General features: G+C 32.8%; 1 protein-coding gene across 2 annotated transcripts; it reads right to left on the reverse strand.

Moving 5' to 3' along the window:
• Positions 1-510: 510 nt before the first annotated feature.
• LOC122046510 (mitoferrin-like) lies at positions 511-15513 on the reverse strand. 2 transcript variants are annotated; one of them, XM_042607238.1, is made up of 2 exons: positions 14618-15513; positions 511-936 (listed from the first exon to the last, which is right to left on the reverse strand). In XM_042607238.1, exons 1-2 carry the CDS (start codon positions 15371-15373, stop codon positions 739-741), a joined length of 954 nt encoding a protein of 317 aa, XP_042463172.1. In that variant the 5' UTR covers positions 15374-15513; the 3' UTR covers positions 511-738. The 2 variants fall into 2 exon arrangements, with proteins under 2 accessions (XP_042463172.1, XP_042463173.1); XM_042607239.1 differs by lacking the exon at positions 511-936 and adding an exon at positions 1016-1289 and having other exon boundaries at positions 14618-15479.
• Positions 15514-18493: the final 2980 nt, after the last annotated feature.

The raw sequence follows: 18493 nt of genomic DNA on the forward strand, positions 1-18493 counted from the left end.
TATTTTATATTGTTTTAACTATTTATTCTCATATTTGAATGTTTGATATCATGTGAATAAATATTGATATAGAATATTATTTAGAGTTATTTTATGAAAGGTGACGAATATTTTTTTTTATACGACTAATGAGGAAACTTGGACTGAATATTTTTAAACAGAAAGGCACAATCTCAATCCACCATTGTTGGATTTGATAATTGCCCTTCTATTAAATAAGTGATATCAGCATAATAATTTTCTATTACCGTAAATCATATCCTCTATGGAGGTGCAACTTTATCGTCAAAATTTGTTGCTAAAAATTTCCGGATGATCTAAAAGGCAAAGACTAAGGAGATACAAGTTGACTTTACGAAATAGATTCTGTTAAAAGAAAAAAAATTTAAACAACAAAGAATCTTGACTTTAACTCACCATTTGCATTAGCTAGGGTTACAAACCATCAATAAGAACATTAGCGGAAGGTAACACGCGTACAAAAAAGATAAAAAGTAATTCCACCAAATTGCACAATCCAAGTTGAGGAATAATTTTCATGATATTGCAAAAATTACATTCGCGGCAACTTGTTATCCATCATTATCATTTACGAGAACATAAAGAATAGAACTAAGCGCCGCAGATACAGAAAAATGGATTAAAGATAGAATTATTTCATCTGGCGCAACCATATTACGTACAGTATTTAACAATATGTAAAAGTAAAAAAAAAAAAAAAATCAGATTTCCTGATGGTCACTTTTGGTCATTCAACTTGTGGAAAAATGACTTTGCTGCTTCATACGTCGTCCAGCAAATGGCCGCCGCTGGTGCATGGAACAGCATTCTAGGTTTCCAACCCCTCAACAAGCCCATATAACCATCACGCCTCACTATCGCATGTATAACCTCACTTGTGGAGCTGCTTGAGAATCGATCGCAACCACACACGCCCTGATATCAGAGGATTAAGTAAACAAAACAAAATTTTAACATTGTTTGCAGCGGTTTATCAAAAAAACAAAAAGCGGGGTAGTTCGAATGCAACATCTGTAAAACAAATCATCAGCAACTTTCCAAAATTAGTCAAAAGAGTATATAATCCTGTAAAAGAAACAAGGATAGAAAATGATGTCAGATTATTTGGCAAGTTACCAGACTGAATAACCTGCAGAGAAGATCGCCAATACTCGCATTCCCATATCATCTAATGCAGAAATTAGTATTTTAACTACAAGTTCTAAACTCTCCTGTGTCATTCTCCTACTTGTCAAAGATGCAGTAGGTGAATAAAATGAAGGGTGTTGCTGCAAGAAACGAGCAAAAGTCTATCCTTAGCATCAGCCCCTATAACAAATTTAGCAAAATGTTTCGATTCATTACTAACATGTCAATATTTTATTATTTGACGCACATTAGTTTCCTTTTATTGCAAAACTGAAAAAAAAAAAAACTTTATTCTTTTAGTAAGGCATTTTGAGCATGCCATCCGTGATAATGTATGGAAACAAGATCTATTGTATCATTCATGAAATATTACCATCATTTAAGGTGGTTTGGAGAGACAACATAATAGTGATTTGAACCACTCTTTTTTATTATAAAAGTTTGGGGGTTGAACCTCATTGGGCTTCGATCCAGTTTGTTCTGGCACCCCCTAAAACAGCCTGAGTATATGTGGCAAAAGGTGACTTGCTCACCCCAAGTGTCTCTCAATACCAGCCCCATAGCGAGATGAAGGGAGTACATCACAATGACCGAACGGCCACTTTAGGTGAGAGGAATTTTATTCCCCAAGAGATTGTTCCCCAGCGGATTCAATCCCTACTCTCATGTGTCAATCTGCCACCTAAGCACCAACTCGGCTTATGCCAAGTTATTATTTATCCTAACAAACTTCTAAGCTAACGAATGTCATCTACGATTGAGATATCTGCACTTTAATTCATCAATTTAGTTATAATTTAGACTGAATTAGGTCAAGTTGAGGGTTACTCGGGCTTCTATTCAATGATTTATGTATTCATCTGGTTATGGATCGAATTTGGCTTAAATTTGACCTTAAAAATAGGTGAAATTTGATGCAAATCAATAAACAAAACTTCAACTATGTTTATTTGGACTGAACTAGTGTTGGTAACTGAACAAGTTTAATCATGAGTTCATGGATCTAGTATTGAGGAGTTTTGATATTAGGGCTTTAATCATAGGCAGTCCAAGTAATGGACATGTTTTGATATCTCAGACACGTGCAACTACATGGACATGTTCTGTCCGCTTTAGTTTTGCAGTCAGTATTGCCTTGTAATGAAGAATTTTATTCTTGGTAACTACTCGTGGTTCATATTGATTTTAGTTTAAATAGGATGTTATATGTGATGTATTATTTATAGCTTTACGTGTTACCAATGGCTTAACAGAATATGTTGGTCATTCCAAGTAATGGAATGCGGACTAAAAGGGGCATGTACAGTCACTCATGATCTCATTGTCATCAGGTAGAAGCTCCTCGGTTTATTGTATTCCCTGCACAGTTAAGAGCTGTAGTATTGTCTCATGCTTAGCTTAGAAGTCCTAGCCTCCTAGGTGACATGCCTAATAGAGGAACTCTGTTTGTCAAGTGATTGAGAGAAAACAACTGAGCTTGCTAGAATTTATTAATACCACTTGCAAATTTGGAGATCATAAAATGTGGTGACCTTCAAAGAAGACTTTTATTCACATGCTACAGAAAGGATCATTTGGCTTCTCAGAGAACCAATTATGTAAATTGAAGGTCATCTTTCAAATTGAAATAAGACACTGGAGGATCACCTTACCATAATTCCCATTCCCACCTCATCACTTTCCCTAGGGGTCTCTTCTAAAGATCAACTTAGTGTCACTGACATCATAACTTGCTTATAGTGAATGGATAGAACTGAAGATAGCTTGATTTCCTTTGCCTTCTCCTTTAATCTTGTGTTCTTTTGTCTTTATTCTTGGTCGATGGAACCTTTTGATCACTAAAAATACCAAGCTTTCTTATTTTGATGGTCAGGACTATTCAATGTTATGGATCAAAATCATTTTGTAGGGATTTATCAAGATCAAGAAAATTTTAGTTAGTGTAGATGGCCGCAAGGGATTGACAAGAAGGAAATCCCTTGTCATATGGTGATATCTTTCTTTTGGACTTAGTGCATGATTATCTTGTCCTTTCTTACAAGAAGGACAAGCCCTCATAACCACCCAACCCCCTCCTTGTGAATAAGACAACCTTCACCTCAGGAAGCACATCATGTCTGCATACGAATTTTTCTTAATGGTTCTTCTAGAAGATACAACTACCTTCCTCTTTCTACAATTACCTCGGTGATTCAAGAAAATGATAATAATGAAATTTAAAAGGTTTGATAGTGTTAAGGTCGGGTATTAGTAGATAATTATATCTATAGAGATTTGCATGTCTGGTGTAGGGTCTAACTGGCAGGGAGTTTAAGAGATCATCAAATAATTAAGTTTTAAATGAAAAAAAAAATTGTCATATTTAAATTTCACATTTAGAAATAAAACTGAACTATTTGATACAAACCAAACCGATAAATTGAATTTGGGTATCAAATTGAAGTCGAATTGGGCATAAAAAAACTAATCAGGAGATGCAACATAACGTATGAATGAAATCACGATCCTCACCCGAAGGAACGACCAATTCTCACCCAGAGAACAAGAAAATGGAATTATATTAAGTCACTACTTTTATTACATAAGATCCTAACCCCTATTTACAGTTTGATAACATGACTTATTTTCATAAAATAAAAGACTTTTTCTAATAAAACCCTAATTATTCTAATAAAAACTTTTAAAAGTACTAACAAATTAAATTAATGAATTAGAAAAAACCCTAATTATCCTAATAAAACTTGGCTGATTTTTCAAAAGAAATAAAATAACTTTTTAGTAGAATTTAATTATTGATTGCATTATTCTCCCCAACTGAAGAAAACTCGACAAAGTCGAGTGGGAAGATAAACCAAGAAATTCAAGACTGTCAACAAGGCATATTAGTGCGAGGAGGTGGCGCCTCTCTAATTAAATCAAGTAGTAGTTGCTCTATTTCTTCCAAAAGTCTAGGGGAGGCTTCAAAGCTCATCTATGGTGATCCATGTGTCATCAATCTCCGAAAGCCCTTTCCAATGAATTAGATATCCTTGAGGGCTTTCATTTGGAGAGATCACTATTTGATGGTCTATATTGCTCACAATCTGATGAGAAGGTTGTGTTATGGATGGGAGTGTTGGAACTAGCATTGTAGGTGTATGACCTGTAGGCAAATCAACAAACAAAGAAGGCTCAAATGTTCCCCGAGATGGATATGGTAGTAAGTCCTCAATATTGAAAATTAGACTAATGTTAAAATTAGGAGATAAGTCAATAATTATGCATTAGTCTTAATTTTTCTCACAATTTGAAATGGACCAGAGGAACAAGCATGAAGCTTTTTGAAAAAAATTTTAAAAAAGGATGAATGCAGACACGCAAATAGTCCCCTACATTGTACTCCTTAAACTTACAATGCATCAACTTGAATTTTAAGTATTATTAAATGTGATTTTCCTCTTGACATCGACATGGATCTCTCTCCCATCCAACTAAAAAGAATGAGAAAGGATAGGTCAAAAGCATAGGTCAATAGGTTGCTGAGCTTACAACCCATAAACAATTTCAGATAGACTACTACCTTAACATGTTTCTAAACTACGATTAACAAACTCGGTTTGACCATCAATTTGTGTATGAAAGGTGGAAGAGAATTTAAGTTAGGTCCTCGATAACTTTCATAGGGTTTTTCAAAAATAGCTAACAAACTTTACAATATAGTCATGGGTAACCGCTGCAAGATAACTTCATAAAGAAAAATTTAGTTATTTGTGATGCATCATTTGTTTTATTGAATGAAATAAAATGTCATTTTAGAAAATCGGCCTACTACTACTAAAATTGAGTCATGGCTCTGGTTGGTATGAGGTAATCCAAAGACAGTTTATGCTAACATCTTTCCAAGGTTTATAGGGAATAGACAATGGCGTGGATAATCCTGTATTTTGCTTTGTTGTCTTTGTCATTTGAGATGTGCGATATTTCTATTTGATTCGGGCAACATCTAGCCATAGTGAAGGTCACTAAAATACAAAAGGCAATGTCTTATCCTTTCAAAATGCCCAGCTAGGCCACCAGCTGTAATTCCCAAATAAGAAAGACGTGTTCCTTTAAATAGGTACCCATATTTATCACAAAATCTACCAAATTGTCACAATCCTCATTTTGAACATCTCAAAAACATAGACCCTATAAAGAATTGAGTTTTACTAAGCGCAATGAGAGATTCATTCTAATGTCAAAAAAAAGTTATGCCAAGTAAGGAGGCTTATAAATTTCAAAGTAATACACATCATAGATTTAAGAAATATATTATAGGGGACTATGTGCTTGTCTGCATTCACTCCAGATACTTTTCTATAATTTCCTCCAAAAAGCTTCATGTCCTCTTTAGGTTCTTTTCAAATTATGAGAATGATTAAGACTAATACATATGTTATTGATTTATATGCGTATTTAATCATCAATCTAATTTTCAATGGGAATATATTATTTCACTTTAAAGGGGAGCCTTGGCGCAACGGTAAAATTGTTGCTTTGTAACCAAAAGGTTACAGGTTCAAATCCTGAAAACAGGCAAAAAGCAGAGTAAGAATGCGTACAATGGACCTGGGACCCCGCATAACGGGAGCTTCGTGCACCGGGCTGCCTTTTTTTTAATATATTATTTCACTTTCTCTGAATTGCCTAGAGGTCATATTACTATTGACTACTATGCTTCTATCATTGACGATCTACTTAGCGTGGTAGATAGAGTTACCAAAGCAATTGTTCTCTACACTTGGAAAAGACAATCCAAGAAAAAAAGACGACAACTCACCGAGAATCAATGGGAGTCAGGTTCTCATCCTTGGGGGAGAATTAATGTAAACAAGAAAACACATTAGCATCAAAAATGAAATGATCAAAGAAATAAAGCAACATTTGTTCAACTCAACTAAAAAGGCACCTCCGCTTCACAACTGCTCTACCACCCTACTCAATAGAGTCGAATTTTTTTTATTGAAGATAATACAATAACAACAACAACAAAGTCTTTTCCCACTAGTTGGGGTCGGCTGTATAAATCATTTTACGCCATTAAACTCTATCTCCTACTATATCATTATCTATATTTAAATAAATTTTATCTTATTTTATTATTACTAACCAAGTCTTTTTTTGTCTTCCTCTTCCTCGTTTGATATGCATGTTTATTCATAGTTTCACATCGCTTAACTGGAGCATTTATTGGTCGTCTAAGTGCATGTCCGTACTATCTTAAACGTATCTCTAGGAGTTTTTCCTCAATAGATGCAACTCCGACTTTCTCTAATGCTCTCATTTCTTATTTTGTCCATTTTCGTAAGTCCACACATCCACCTTAACATCCTTATCTCTGCAACTCTTATCTTTTGCTCATGTGCTCGAGTCATAGCCAACATTCAACTCCATATAACATAGCAGGTCTAACTGCGATTTTATAGAACTTACCTTTAAGTTTAAGAGGTACTTTACGATCACATAAAACACTCGACGTTCATCTCCATTTCAACCATTCTGCTTGTATTCTATGTAAGACATATCTCTCAATCCCTCCATCGTTTTGCAAAAATGATCCTAAATATTTAAATCTCTCAGTTCCGGACAACTCATCCTCTCTTATCTTAACAATCGTCTCATTACTTCTAATATTGCTAAACTTAAATTCCATATATTCTGTCTTTAATCTACTGAGTTTAAAACTTTTCTCTTCTAGTGTTTCCCGCCAAGATTCTAGTTTAGCATTTACTCTTTCACGTGTTTCATCTACCAAAATAATATCATCTACAAACAACATGCACCATAGTACTGTGTCTTGAATGTGCACAGTGAATTTAGGGTTTAGAGTTGATCCTTGATATAACTCTATCTTTATTGGAAATGTTTCAGTTACTCCGCCTGAAGTCTTGACTCTGGTCGTTACATCTTCATACATATCCTTAATTAGTTCAATATATGTTGCACTAACACCTCTCTTTTCTAGAATTCTCCATATAATTTCTCTTGGGACTCTTATCATAAGTTTTTTCTAAGTCAATGAATACTATGTGTAGATTTTGTTTTTGCTCCCAATATTTTTCAATTAATTGTCTAAGAAGATATATAGCTTCTATTGTCGACCTTCCAGGCATGAACCCAAATTGATTTTCAGTGTGATCTCTTTCCTTAATCTTTTTTCTATTACTTTTTCTCAAAGTTTCATAGTATGACTTAATACCCCTATAGTTTTCATAATTTTGTACGTCTCCCTTATTCTTATATAAGGGAACTAGAGTACTTATCCTCCATTAGTCAGACATTTTTTTCGTTTTCAATATCATGTTAAATAATTTTGTAAGTCATTCAATACCTTGTTTCCCTAAGCACTTCCATACCTCTATCGGAATATCATCTGGTCCAACAACCTTTCCATTGTGCATCTCATTTAAATTTTGTTTTACTTCTGAAGTTTGAATTCTACGATAAAAATTAAAATTTCTATGCTCATTTGACCTACTTAAATTACCTAAATTAAGTTGGTCACCTAAATTTTCATTAAAAAGTTGATGAAAATACCTCTTCCACCAGTCTTTTATTTCTCCATCATTTACTAATACCCTATTACATTCATCTTTAATATATTTTATTTAACTAAGATCTCTTATTTTTCTTTTTCTCACTTTAGCTATTCTATAAATGTCTCTTTCTCCTTTTGTATCCAATTTTTGATATAATCGTTCAAAAGTTTTATTTTTTTCTTCACTCACTATTTTCTTAGCTTCTTTCTTGACTATTGTATATTTTTTAAAATTTTCCTCGTTCTTATAAATATATAATTCCTTATAAGCTATTCGTTTTTCCTTCACTTTCTTCTTGTACTTTCTCATTCCACCGCCAAGATTCCTTAGTGGTGCATGTCCCTACTCACCGAGTACACTCTTAGCTACTATTTTCAACTTGGATGTCATCTTATCCCATGTCGTATTAGAGTCATCGTATATTTCACATAATGCTTGCACTTCTACCTTCTCCTTAAATATATTTTGCTTCTCATCCTTTAACTTCCACCACTTAATTCTAGGAATCATATATATTTTCTTTCTATTGATACTACGTTTGAGGCGTATATCCAACACTACTAACCTATACTAGATAGTTAAGCTTTCTCCAGGGATAACTTTGCAATCTTTACAAATCTTTCTATCCTTCTTCCTAATCATAAGAAGTCAATTTGCGATTTATTATTCTCACTTTTGAATGTGACTAAGTGTTCTTCTCTTTTCTTAAAAACGTATTAGCTAATATAAGGTAATATGCTATCGCAAATCTAATATAGTTTTCCGTCCTCATTTCTCGTTCCAAACTCATAACTCCCATGTACCCTCTCATATTCCTCACTTTTCACTCCGACATGCCCATTTAGATCAACTTCTATTAAAATCATTTCATTTGGTGGAATATTTTATAATATTTCATCTAAGTCCTCCCAAAACCTTGATTTAGTAGCTTCATCTAATCATACTTGTGGTGTATATACGCTAATTATGTTCATAGTTTCTTTCGCCACTATTATCTTAAGGGCTATAATTCTATCCCCTTTTCTAACTGCTCCTACAACTTCATCCTTTAACAAACTATCTACAATAACACCCACTACATTTCATGTTTTACTCTTTTCAATGTACCATAACTTAAAACTCAAGTTCTCTATCATCTTTGTCTTCTCGCCTACCCATTTTGTCTCTTGTACACACAAACTACTAATTCTCCTCCTAATCATCATATCTACTACCTCATTTACCAGTGAGAGTTCCTATGTTCCATGTTCCAAATCTTAGATTATTAGTTTTCCTATCATATTTGTTCTTATCCAACCTATGGTGTGAGAACTCTTGCCTATTTAATATTACACTCAAGTTCTCATGGAGATGTAGCGATCCTTGCTAAGACATTATAGTCGGACTCTATAACGCGAACTCTTGCATATTTAGCACTACACTCGAGTTCTGGAGATGTAGCGTCCTTGCCGAGACGTTAGGACCCTGCAACGTGTTCCTTCCAGGGAACAACCTAGCATTAGCACAATAGAAATTTAATGGATCCATTTATTGACTATTTGTCATAGTTTTAACGTTGACAAGCAACCTAACGTAAACCTCCTCCTTTATCCGGGCATGGGACAGGCCATGACCGATCGTCATGGGCGGAGTTTTTTTTATTATTATTGAGGACAATAACACAATAAATTTTTTTTAAAAAAAAAGATAGCTTGATACACGAAACTTGCGCCAGTGTGGGGTCTCGAGGAAGAATACATTTTTTTAATTCTATTTAAAATTCTTCAAAATTATCCAATCATTAACATTTATAATTTGTTGGAACTTCAAAAAATTATTTAACTTTTTTGTAAAAATTTATTATCTTTTTTATTAGGATAGTTAGAGTTTTATATGAAAAGTCTTCTATTATTTTATGAAGAATAACTCATAATGCTAACCTATAAAAAAGGGTTAGAATCCCATGCATTGGACAAATTTTGAGATAATACAATTCCTATTTTCTTTTCTTTTCTTGGGAAAGAATTGATAGCTTTCCTCTAGATGAGGATAATATCTTTATTGGTCTGCTATACTATGTTAAAGACTTCTTAATGTTTCTCCACCACAAAAAAAAATGAGTAAAATTATGGAATTCACATAGTGAGTTGCCTTACAAGATTATGAAAGTCGCGATGGCCTCCTCAAGATCGTGACGACCTCTGCGGCCATCCGTGACCCCACAAAGTTCGCCGTAGGATTGCTACTCACCAGGTAACAAGCGGAATGGTAAATTTCATCCATTTCGCTCGACATAGAATAAAATTTTAAACCATGAACTTGACCAACACTAATATTAAACATGACCAACTAAGAAGTACTCTGAAATGCATTAAATAGGTTTCCATGGACACCTCAATAGTGATCCGTGATAGATGCATTCTATATGTCAAGAAACTTTAAACTACCCACTTTAGAGGAGAGGATATATCTTCAACTATGGAATTGTATAAAACACAATACTGAATAATGGAAGAAGAAAAGGCAAGAACAAGAGGAGCTGCTATTATAGCAAACAAGAAGGATAAAAGTAGAAGTCCTACACCTTTGGAATCATAGATGGAATCATCATCTTTAGTGGAGAGCAACAAAGAAGCTTAGATGGTGAGACCAGTAGGTAAAGCATTTAGAAATTTAAACCTTAGCATGAATGATGTGAAATAGATTCTAAGGAGAAAGAAGAACAAAAAGAGAAAGAGAAAGCTTTAATGTTATAATTCATAAAAATAAGACACATGAGACACTAATGTTAAAATTGAAAAAGGGGAAAGAAAAGGAAAAACCAAGAACCGAAAAGAAGAAAAATGTCTTAAAGATCACATACGATAACACTTCTTCATCGAATAGTGAAAATGAAATCAACCATAAAAATCACCTAGCGCTCACTGTCAATGACAACGAAGTGTTACAAATATCGTCTAAAGAAGAAGAGAGCTAAGTCAAAAGGGAGCTAATCATACTACTCAAGTGACTAGGTAAGTCAGCTAAACAATTTTTCTATAAAGAATAATTAGATGCAATTTCTACCATGACTAGATCAGGCTAAGAGAAAAAATATTCAATTAAAGAAATTTATTGGCATTTTAGAACAAAAATTAAATGGCTATGCTTGTTTTGATAAGATGCATGAACTACATGTAGAAAATAATGATTTGGAAAATAAAGTGATGATATTAAAAAAGGCATTAGAAAAATTTACTATAGGCTCAAAAATCCTTACACATGATCATTAGAAGTCAATGAGTAAATTTTAACAAAAATGGGTTAGGTTACATGGAAATCAGGAATAAAAAAATCTACCATTGTCTTAGTGTTAGAGGATAATCCAAAGCTATAGAAAATGGGTTCCTAAAGAGTTGTTGGTGACTCCAATTGGGTTAAACATATATGGGTTGCTTAAATCATTCGCTACTAAAATAATTTTGCTAAAGTTAACCAAGTGGAATTTTAATCAATATATTTATATTGTGATTGACTCAATAGTTTACAAAATTAGATTGCATGATCTCGCAACAAAATTAGACATACCTTGTTATATCTCACTGTAAACTTAGATAACCTAATATTTTTATCAAGATACCGATATATCAAGTGACATGTTAGGGTAATACTCTGGTTTAGAATGTTAGTTTAATGCACTATGTTACCCCAATAATACAAAAATATTGATCATATGATCATGTGGAAAATGACTCATTATGTGAATGACAACCAATTATGTGGGAGCTCTATCTATTGATAGTGTACATTTGGATCAAAGATTATAATTCAATAATTTCATTTTAAAAATTCAAATTTCTAATTAAAAATACATGTTTACTATTAAAAATACACTCTCTATTCAAAAAGCTATCAAAACAAATGCTTTATTTTTTCTCTGTTAAAACTATTAAACATAAACTCTGTGAAATTTTATTTTTAAAAAAGTTTGTAATTTTCATTTAAAAAAACAAATAGTTTAATATTATAGGAATTTGTTGACTAACAATTAGTTTTAGTAAACTAGCAATAAATAGTGAGCAACCGACACTAAATAGTCAGTTGACTAAAATGTGCATAAATGAGTTTTTTATCAAATTTTTTAGCCATGTTTTTTAATTAAGTTTGGATTTATTTAAACATGTGTTGAACTTTATGCTAATGTTTTATCTTGATGATAAAATGAATAGCTTAATCGACGTTTTAAATAATTCTGATGTGATTCATTTTGATATGTGCCAAATGTGAAGAATAAAAAAAAAAAAAGGCAGTCTAGTGCACGAAGCTCCCGCTATGCGGGGGTCTCGGGGAAGGATCCATTGTACGCAGCCTTACGCTACTTTTTGCCAAATGTGAAGAATGAAGAGGTAAAATCCTAACTTAATGGGAGTTAGGTGAAGGGAAGTTTAAGTTAAGGGGGAGCCTAGTTGTTGGTTCAATTGTCCTTATTAATTTTTTGAAATAAATTATCAAACACAAAAATGCAGGACATTGCTAGTATTGTTATGCCTTAAGTGGTCATATTTGGCCAAAGTGTTTTAATGTGTTTAGCAATGAGTTTAAGTTTGTCTTTATTATTGATGTGTACATGAAGTTGTGCAAGAACTTGGTAGAATACACATGAATCTTGCACGACCAAATTGATGTTGGCTCAAAGGTCTACTAGAGATCAAAGAAGTTCAATATAGGATATTTGAGGGATCGTAAGACGAGCGTTGAATTGGCAGCATTAACAAGAGCTGCAAGAGGTGAACTACATAGGTGACAAGCGAAGAATGACACATAGAACAAGTCAAGGACTTAGTGCACCCAAGGGAGTAAAGACGTGACAGAAGATGACCCCCTTGGGCCGTAAAGCTACAATAGATAAATCTTAGTAAGCTGTGAGAATCAAGTTTACCTGTACTTTAGAGCTCAAGAAAATGTTGACAGAGGTGATGGGTCGACCATAGTTTAGTGGTAGCCGATGATCCAATCTATTGGTTGACATTAGTCGATTGGTATGTTGGTTATCTAGAAAGTTGACTCAGAATATTTGCACACAAATAGAATATTTTTATGCAGAGTAGAGTTAACTATCGACTTATTAGAGTTGAGTCGACTAGACACTCAATTAAATCCGAAACATAAGTTACAAAAAGATCATTGAAATGATGCAGTTGCACATAACCTATGTGAATCTACAGCTAGTCTAGGGTTTAGGGTTTAGGGAAAAGGCTTAGTTAATCAAAGAAAATACGTTGTTGGGAAGAATACTCGACTGAAATGAAGTTGAATCAAAAGATTCATTGTCAGGTAAAAGCTTATGCAGACACAAAAATAGACAACTGAAAAAGGTTAAGTCAACTAGAGTGTTGCTTTACAATAGATTAAATCTTGTTGAAAGGCAACTTTGAGGCTATAATTAAAGGGGGAAGTTAGTCAAGGTTGGTAAAATTGTGGTCAAGCTCTAATATTCTTGTGATCTCATGTTTAATTTATAGCTTTATTCTTGGAGCTAAAGGTTTTTACCTTAAAGCTCTATTATTTTCTTACAAGCTTAAATTGTTTTTCTTTCATTGTAAAACTTCTTGTAACAAATTTCTAAACCATTAGAAAAGAGAAAAATAGAGGGATTCACAGCAGAAAATACCCATCATATAAATTTGAGGCATAACTTTCTCTCTTATAGTAGGGCAAGAACATTTGTTGATTAAACCCATCAACATACAAGTACGCTTAGAATGCATGAAAAAATTAGGTTTATACTTGTTCACAATGTTATTATAACTTATTTCAAGTATCTCATACCTATTGTCTACATCTCTTACAATAGGGTTCAACATACAATGTTAAAAGTTGACAGGTAATGAAATTTATAAAAGAATTGTAACTTTACATACATTAGTTTGACAGCCAAATAAGATAACCAAACTTGGTTTGTGGAAAAGAGAAAAAACAAAGGTTTATTTGAAAAATTAGGTAAATATAAAAATTTGATAACAACCAACTAAAATTAAATAAAAGTATTTTCAGATAAGAAATTGAATTTACCTTATTAGAAAATCAACTTCTCATAGTATGATGTTACAGGGTGGTGGTATATGCGGAAGTAAAGCTTTGATGGTGGATTTGGCATTGGTGGAGCCAAATAAGAAAAGAGAGGGAAGAGGGAATCTTGGAGTCTAGGAGGGTGAGAAAAATCCAAAAATATTAATCTTTTTTTTTTATGAACAAAAATATTAATCCTTGAGTCACTATGATGATAGAATTGCTCATTTATAGAAAAGGTGATTAGGAGGGTTGTTTGTCCTTCCCATAGACTTCTCACCTTTATAAATAGGCTAAAATTGATTGTTTAATTGCCTGGAAAATAATCACACTCAGATATATAGGAATCGCCAATTTAATTGATGATTCAATTGAGCAGAGAATAATCACCCTAATATATACATGACTACAATATGAACCAACTAAATATCTCATATAGGATTAAAATTATCCAATGTGCATATGCAACTATTAACTTACATCAACAATGAAGACTACCACACCATTAAAAGCTAGAGTTATTACCAAAAGATCCAATAAGTTAGGGGAACGATGACCTTCCTAGTGGTTGTTTCCAAATAAATCTTATACTTGAAAATCTTAACTTCAATCAGCAATTGTAATATTTCTAGTCCTCCACATATCTTATACATAGCTGTAACAAATTATTTATACCAGAAGTGGGCACATCTGATGAATGTTATGATCTGACTAATTGGATAACACTTGCAAACTTTGTAGGAAGGCAACAACTTATAAGGGGAAATATACAGAGATTATGCAAACTTTCCAGAACAAAAGAAACCAAGATGAGAAATTAAGTAATAAGAACAGAGAAGGGGCAAAATATCCTTTATGCAGGAGTATTTGAATGAAAGATCTACCTGACACTGTAACTGGGTCTTGACCACGTCAAGAGGTGTGGTGACGGCTGCTGCCAAGGCACCCGCAGCAGCACCAGCAGTGGCATGCACAACCAGTCGCTCGTCATTTACGCTGTCTGGTGAGATCTCCGTTAGACCCCTCTTTGCCGCTTCATAGGTTGCGAAGTGCACCGCTGTATAGGGAGCATTCATCAACACGGTAGTCTTATACGAAGCAAAGAAAGCCCTAATCCCCTCCTCCCTCAAGACCCTGGCGACGCAATCCACAAACCCTTTATAAGGGCTACTCTTCAACTGCAAACGTTGCTTCACAGTGTCCATTGGAGTAAACACCGCATCGCTAGAGATGGTAGCGAGCACTCCAGATGCGGCATGAACGACGGGATTGTTAGGGTTTCCGGCGGAAAGGGACTCCTTGGAGAGCTCATACACGGAAAAGTACACGGCGTGGGCGGGGCCAGCGCCGAGGCTCATCGCACCAAGTCCACGGTATAGTCCACGGGTGCCCTCGGCAGCGAGGATGGTGCGAAGGGCCTGACGGAGGCTGAGAAGAGGCTGGCAGGGCGGGGATCCGGTCTGCATCCGGGTTTTAAGGGTATCGACGGGAAACATAGCAGTGTGCTCGACAAGGCCGGCGACAGATCCAGCGACCATGAACTGCCAGAAGTGGATGCCGTCGTGTTGCATGACGCCGAGGTCGCCGGAAGCAGGGAGGAGATCCGGCGGGTGGAACTTGGCCGTGGCGTCGGTGGCCATGGGAAGCAAAGATCGAGGTTAAGAGGGTCGATCACATCTATGACTCGGGAGGGGCGGTGCTGGTTCATAAAATCTATGACTTGGAAAACCGGCAATAAGACTTTATATTTCTAATTAGCGCAGCCACTCTGGTTCCTAAAATATGACCCCCGCAGAATACGACGCCAGACTACCATATTAGTTAGGAGTTGAATATTTTTAAAATGTAGGTGAAATTTGAACCATTCATATGTTAGGATGTCCTATTGCTACTATATTATTTAGGAGTTGATAAATTTATATATACATTAATTTTTTTTATTTTTAATCATACTATAAGTTCATTTGAGATCGATTATAAATTAATCCTGTAATTTATTTTTTTATCTTATTTAAAGATGGACTATAATAAATGTTTAAAATGAATATAATCATCTTTTATTAAAAAAAATAATGTCATATCATAATTTATTTATACATTTAATTTTTTTTTTAGATGTTTGATCTCTCTTATAAAAGATCATGTTATAAAATATTCTCATGATGAGGTAATTATAATAGCTTTTATTGTATGTCACATTTGATAATGAGAAAGAGATTTTTAATGATGAACTTTATTTCATTTTTATTTGATTTTAGTTCATTAATTTAAAATTTTAAGTTTTTTTTATTTGGTAAGGGTGGTGGAATTAGTTTTTGAATAGTTATTTCTTTTAGAGTTGCTTCTTATCTATTGTTTATACTGGTGCGCATGTATAAATTTTGTGAGAGTTTTTTTATTTTGTAAGAGTTTTTTTAGGAACAAGTGAAATTTTTGACCTATATATCAATCAGGTTTGATTAAGATTAAGTTTTGAACGATTATGTGAGATTTTTTATTTTTACTTTTCTTTTTGTCTAAAAATCTAAGGTTACCTTGAATAAGGATGTTTCAATTAGAATAATTTTAACATTTAGAATAGTAAAAGAGTTATTTTGGTCATTTACTATTTTTTCCTTTTTTTCTTTAAAACATAAGGGGCTAAGTGTTATTTTTTTAATACAAGGGAGAAACTTCTTTTGGATGAAAAATAAAATGAGCTTAAAGTTATTTAGCCATAATTTTAACATTTAAATAGCAAAGTAAGGGTTATTTTGATCATTTATTATTTTTTTCTTTTTTTCTTTAAAACATAGGGGGCTAAGTGTTATATTTTAAATATAAGGAGGCAAACTACTTTTGGATGGAAAACACAAGGGGGTTTAAAGTTATTTAGTCTATAAAATATTCTCCTTATATTTTCATATAGTGTTGGCAATATTAGATACTGCTCTAATTTATATTTTTTTGAATTTATATTTTTAAGTTTACTTTCATAATTAATCGGATTGAAAACTTAATTACCTAGATTATAAACAAAAATTCAAATCTCGAATAAAATGTAGAGTCACACTAATGGTGATCTTGTCATGACAAGATTCACATATGCTTTTTAGATTTATTTAGTACACACTTGTGAGGTTGAATCATCCACCTCAAAGATTAATTGGATTGAATATATCTAGATTATTAAAAAAATCGTAAATTAAATAAGCTTATTTTATATTTATTAATTTAATAATAAAATAGTTTATAAACTAAATAAGATTGAATAATAGTAATCTTGCTTCATTAATATTCATAAAAAATAAAAATTCATTTATTAAATTTCTATTTAAATGTACAAATTTTTTGAATTTTTATAATTTAAAATTATTTATATATGTTAAAAATAAAAATAATGATATAAGTTTTATAAATTAGACGGGCATTTAATAATATATTTTTTATTTGAGCTTATAATATCGCAAGCTTGATAATATTATTAAAAATAAACTCGATAAACAAATAAATAAATTTGATTATAATTAATCTCGACTTGACTTTACACCCCTATCCACGTTTTGTTTTTCCCAACTTAAAACTCTAAAATCTAATATTTTTTAGTATAATTAGTACCTCTTTTGTCCACCCTTCTTTCTCCTTTACTTTATTTTAACTATTTTCCATTCGTACCAATGCTTGAAAAACATTTTGGTATGTCTATGGTTTTTTTCTTACTTATATCTCTCTTTTTCTTTAAAAATGAATCCCTATGCATTCAAATGATATTCAGGACCGACTTCATACTCCTCCTCACTGTGTTTCTCTTATTGAGATTGGGGAAGAAAAACCACACATAATTTTGTCATGCGGATTCGATTAGTGCTGCTCCACTCTTTACTTGAATAAGTTGAAATGTTGATGTATTCATCCGTATTATGTCCAATCAAAATGAAAATTTTTATTATTTTTGAATAATAACGGGTTATATATCTTTACCATTTCTCTTCTTTATAGACATTAAGTTTAGTTTTTATTTAGATGTATTTATGGTTATAAATTTTTTAATTTCCTCTTTCTCTCCATTTTATCAATTTTAACTGTTATGATTTAAGTGATAAAGAATATGATTTATTTTTTTTATTTTTTTACCTAAATAGGCTCATTTAGTTCTTGATAAATAATAATGGTTGACTTAGTCTCGTTGTGATCTTCATTTTCTAAAAATTATATTGAGTTTTAGCATTTTCTACCTGTGTTCTTTATTTATAATTTTTTCTATTGTTGTCTCGTTTATTATTCTTATTTCCTCCAATTTATTTCTTTTTTTAAGGTTTGTACTCAAGAAAAATTAAATAATTTAGTGATTTTTGTAAATTGAAAAAAAATGAATATGAAAATTTAATTAATAATTTTACATCTCAAAAAGTTAGAAAATTAAATTTTATATAAAAATTATTTTTTAATTAATATTTTAATTTATTTATAAAAAAATTAAATCCACCGTTGTGTTAAGACACTCTGGCGAGCAAGAGAGAGGATGATTAACTCTAATCGTTTCTTCAATGATGAGTTAGGAAACACTTGAAGCAATGGTAACACCCAGATTCACTTGATATCCATCTCAACAAGATGACTAATCCAAAGAGCCACACAAAGTACACTCTTTAGTATGAAAATACTCCTTCTCAAAAACACTCCGGAAGTAGAGAAACCACGTACAAACTCACATACAAGAATTACAAAGCAAACAAGAAGAAAATGTTCAATACAAATGAAAACCTTGCTTGCCTTTTTTG

The sequence above is a fragment of the Zingiber officinale genome, chromosome 2B (assembly GCF_018446385.1).
Source record: "Zingiber officinale cultivar Zhangliang chromosome 2B, Zo_v1.1, whole genome shotgun sequence".
NCBI lineage: Eukaryota > Viridiplantae > Streptophyta > Magnoliopsida > Zingiberales > Zingiberaceae > Zingiber > Zingiber officinale.

Excerpts from the sequence above, each read along its gene's own strand:
- LOC122046510 (XM_042607238.1), bottom strand. The coding sequence starts at position 15,373 with ATGGCCACCGACGCCACGGCCAAGTTCCACCCGCCGGATCTCCTCCCT. Across the intron at positions 937-14,617 it reads AGACCCAGTTACAGTGTCAG|GGCGTGTGTGGTTGCGATCG; the intron begins GTAGATCTTTCA and ends CTCTGATATCAG.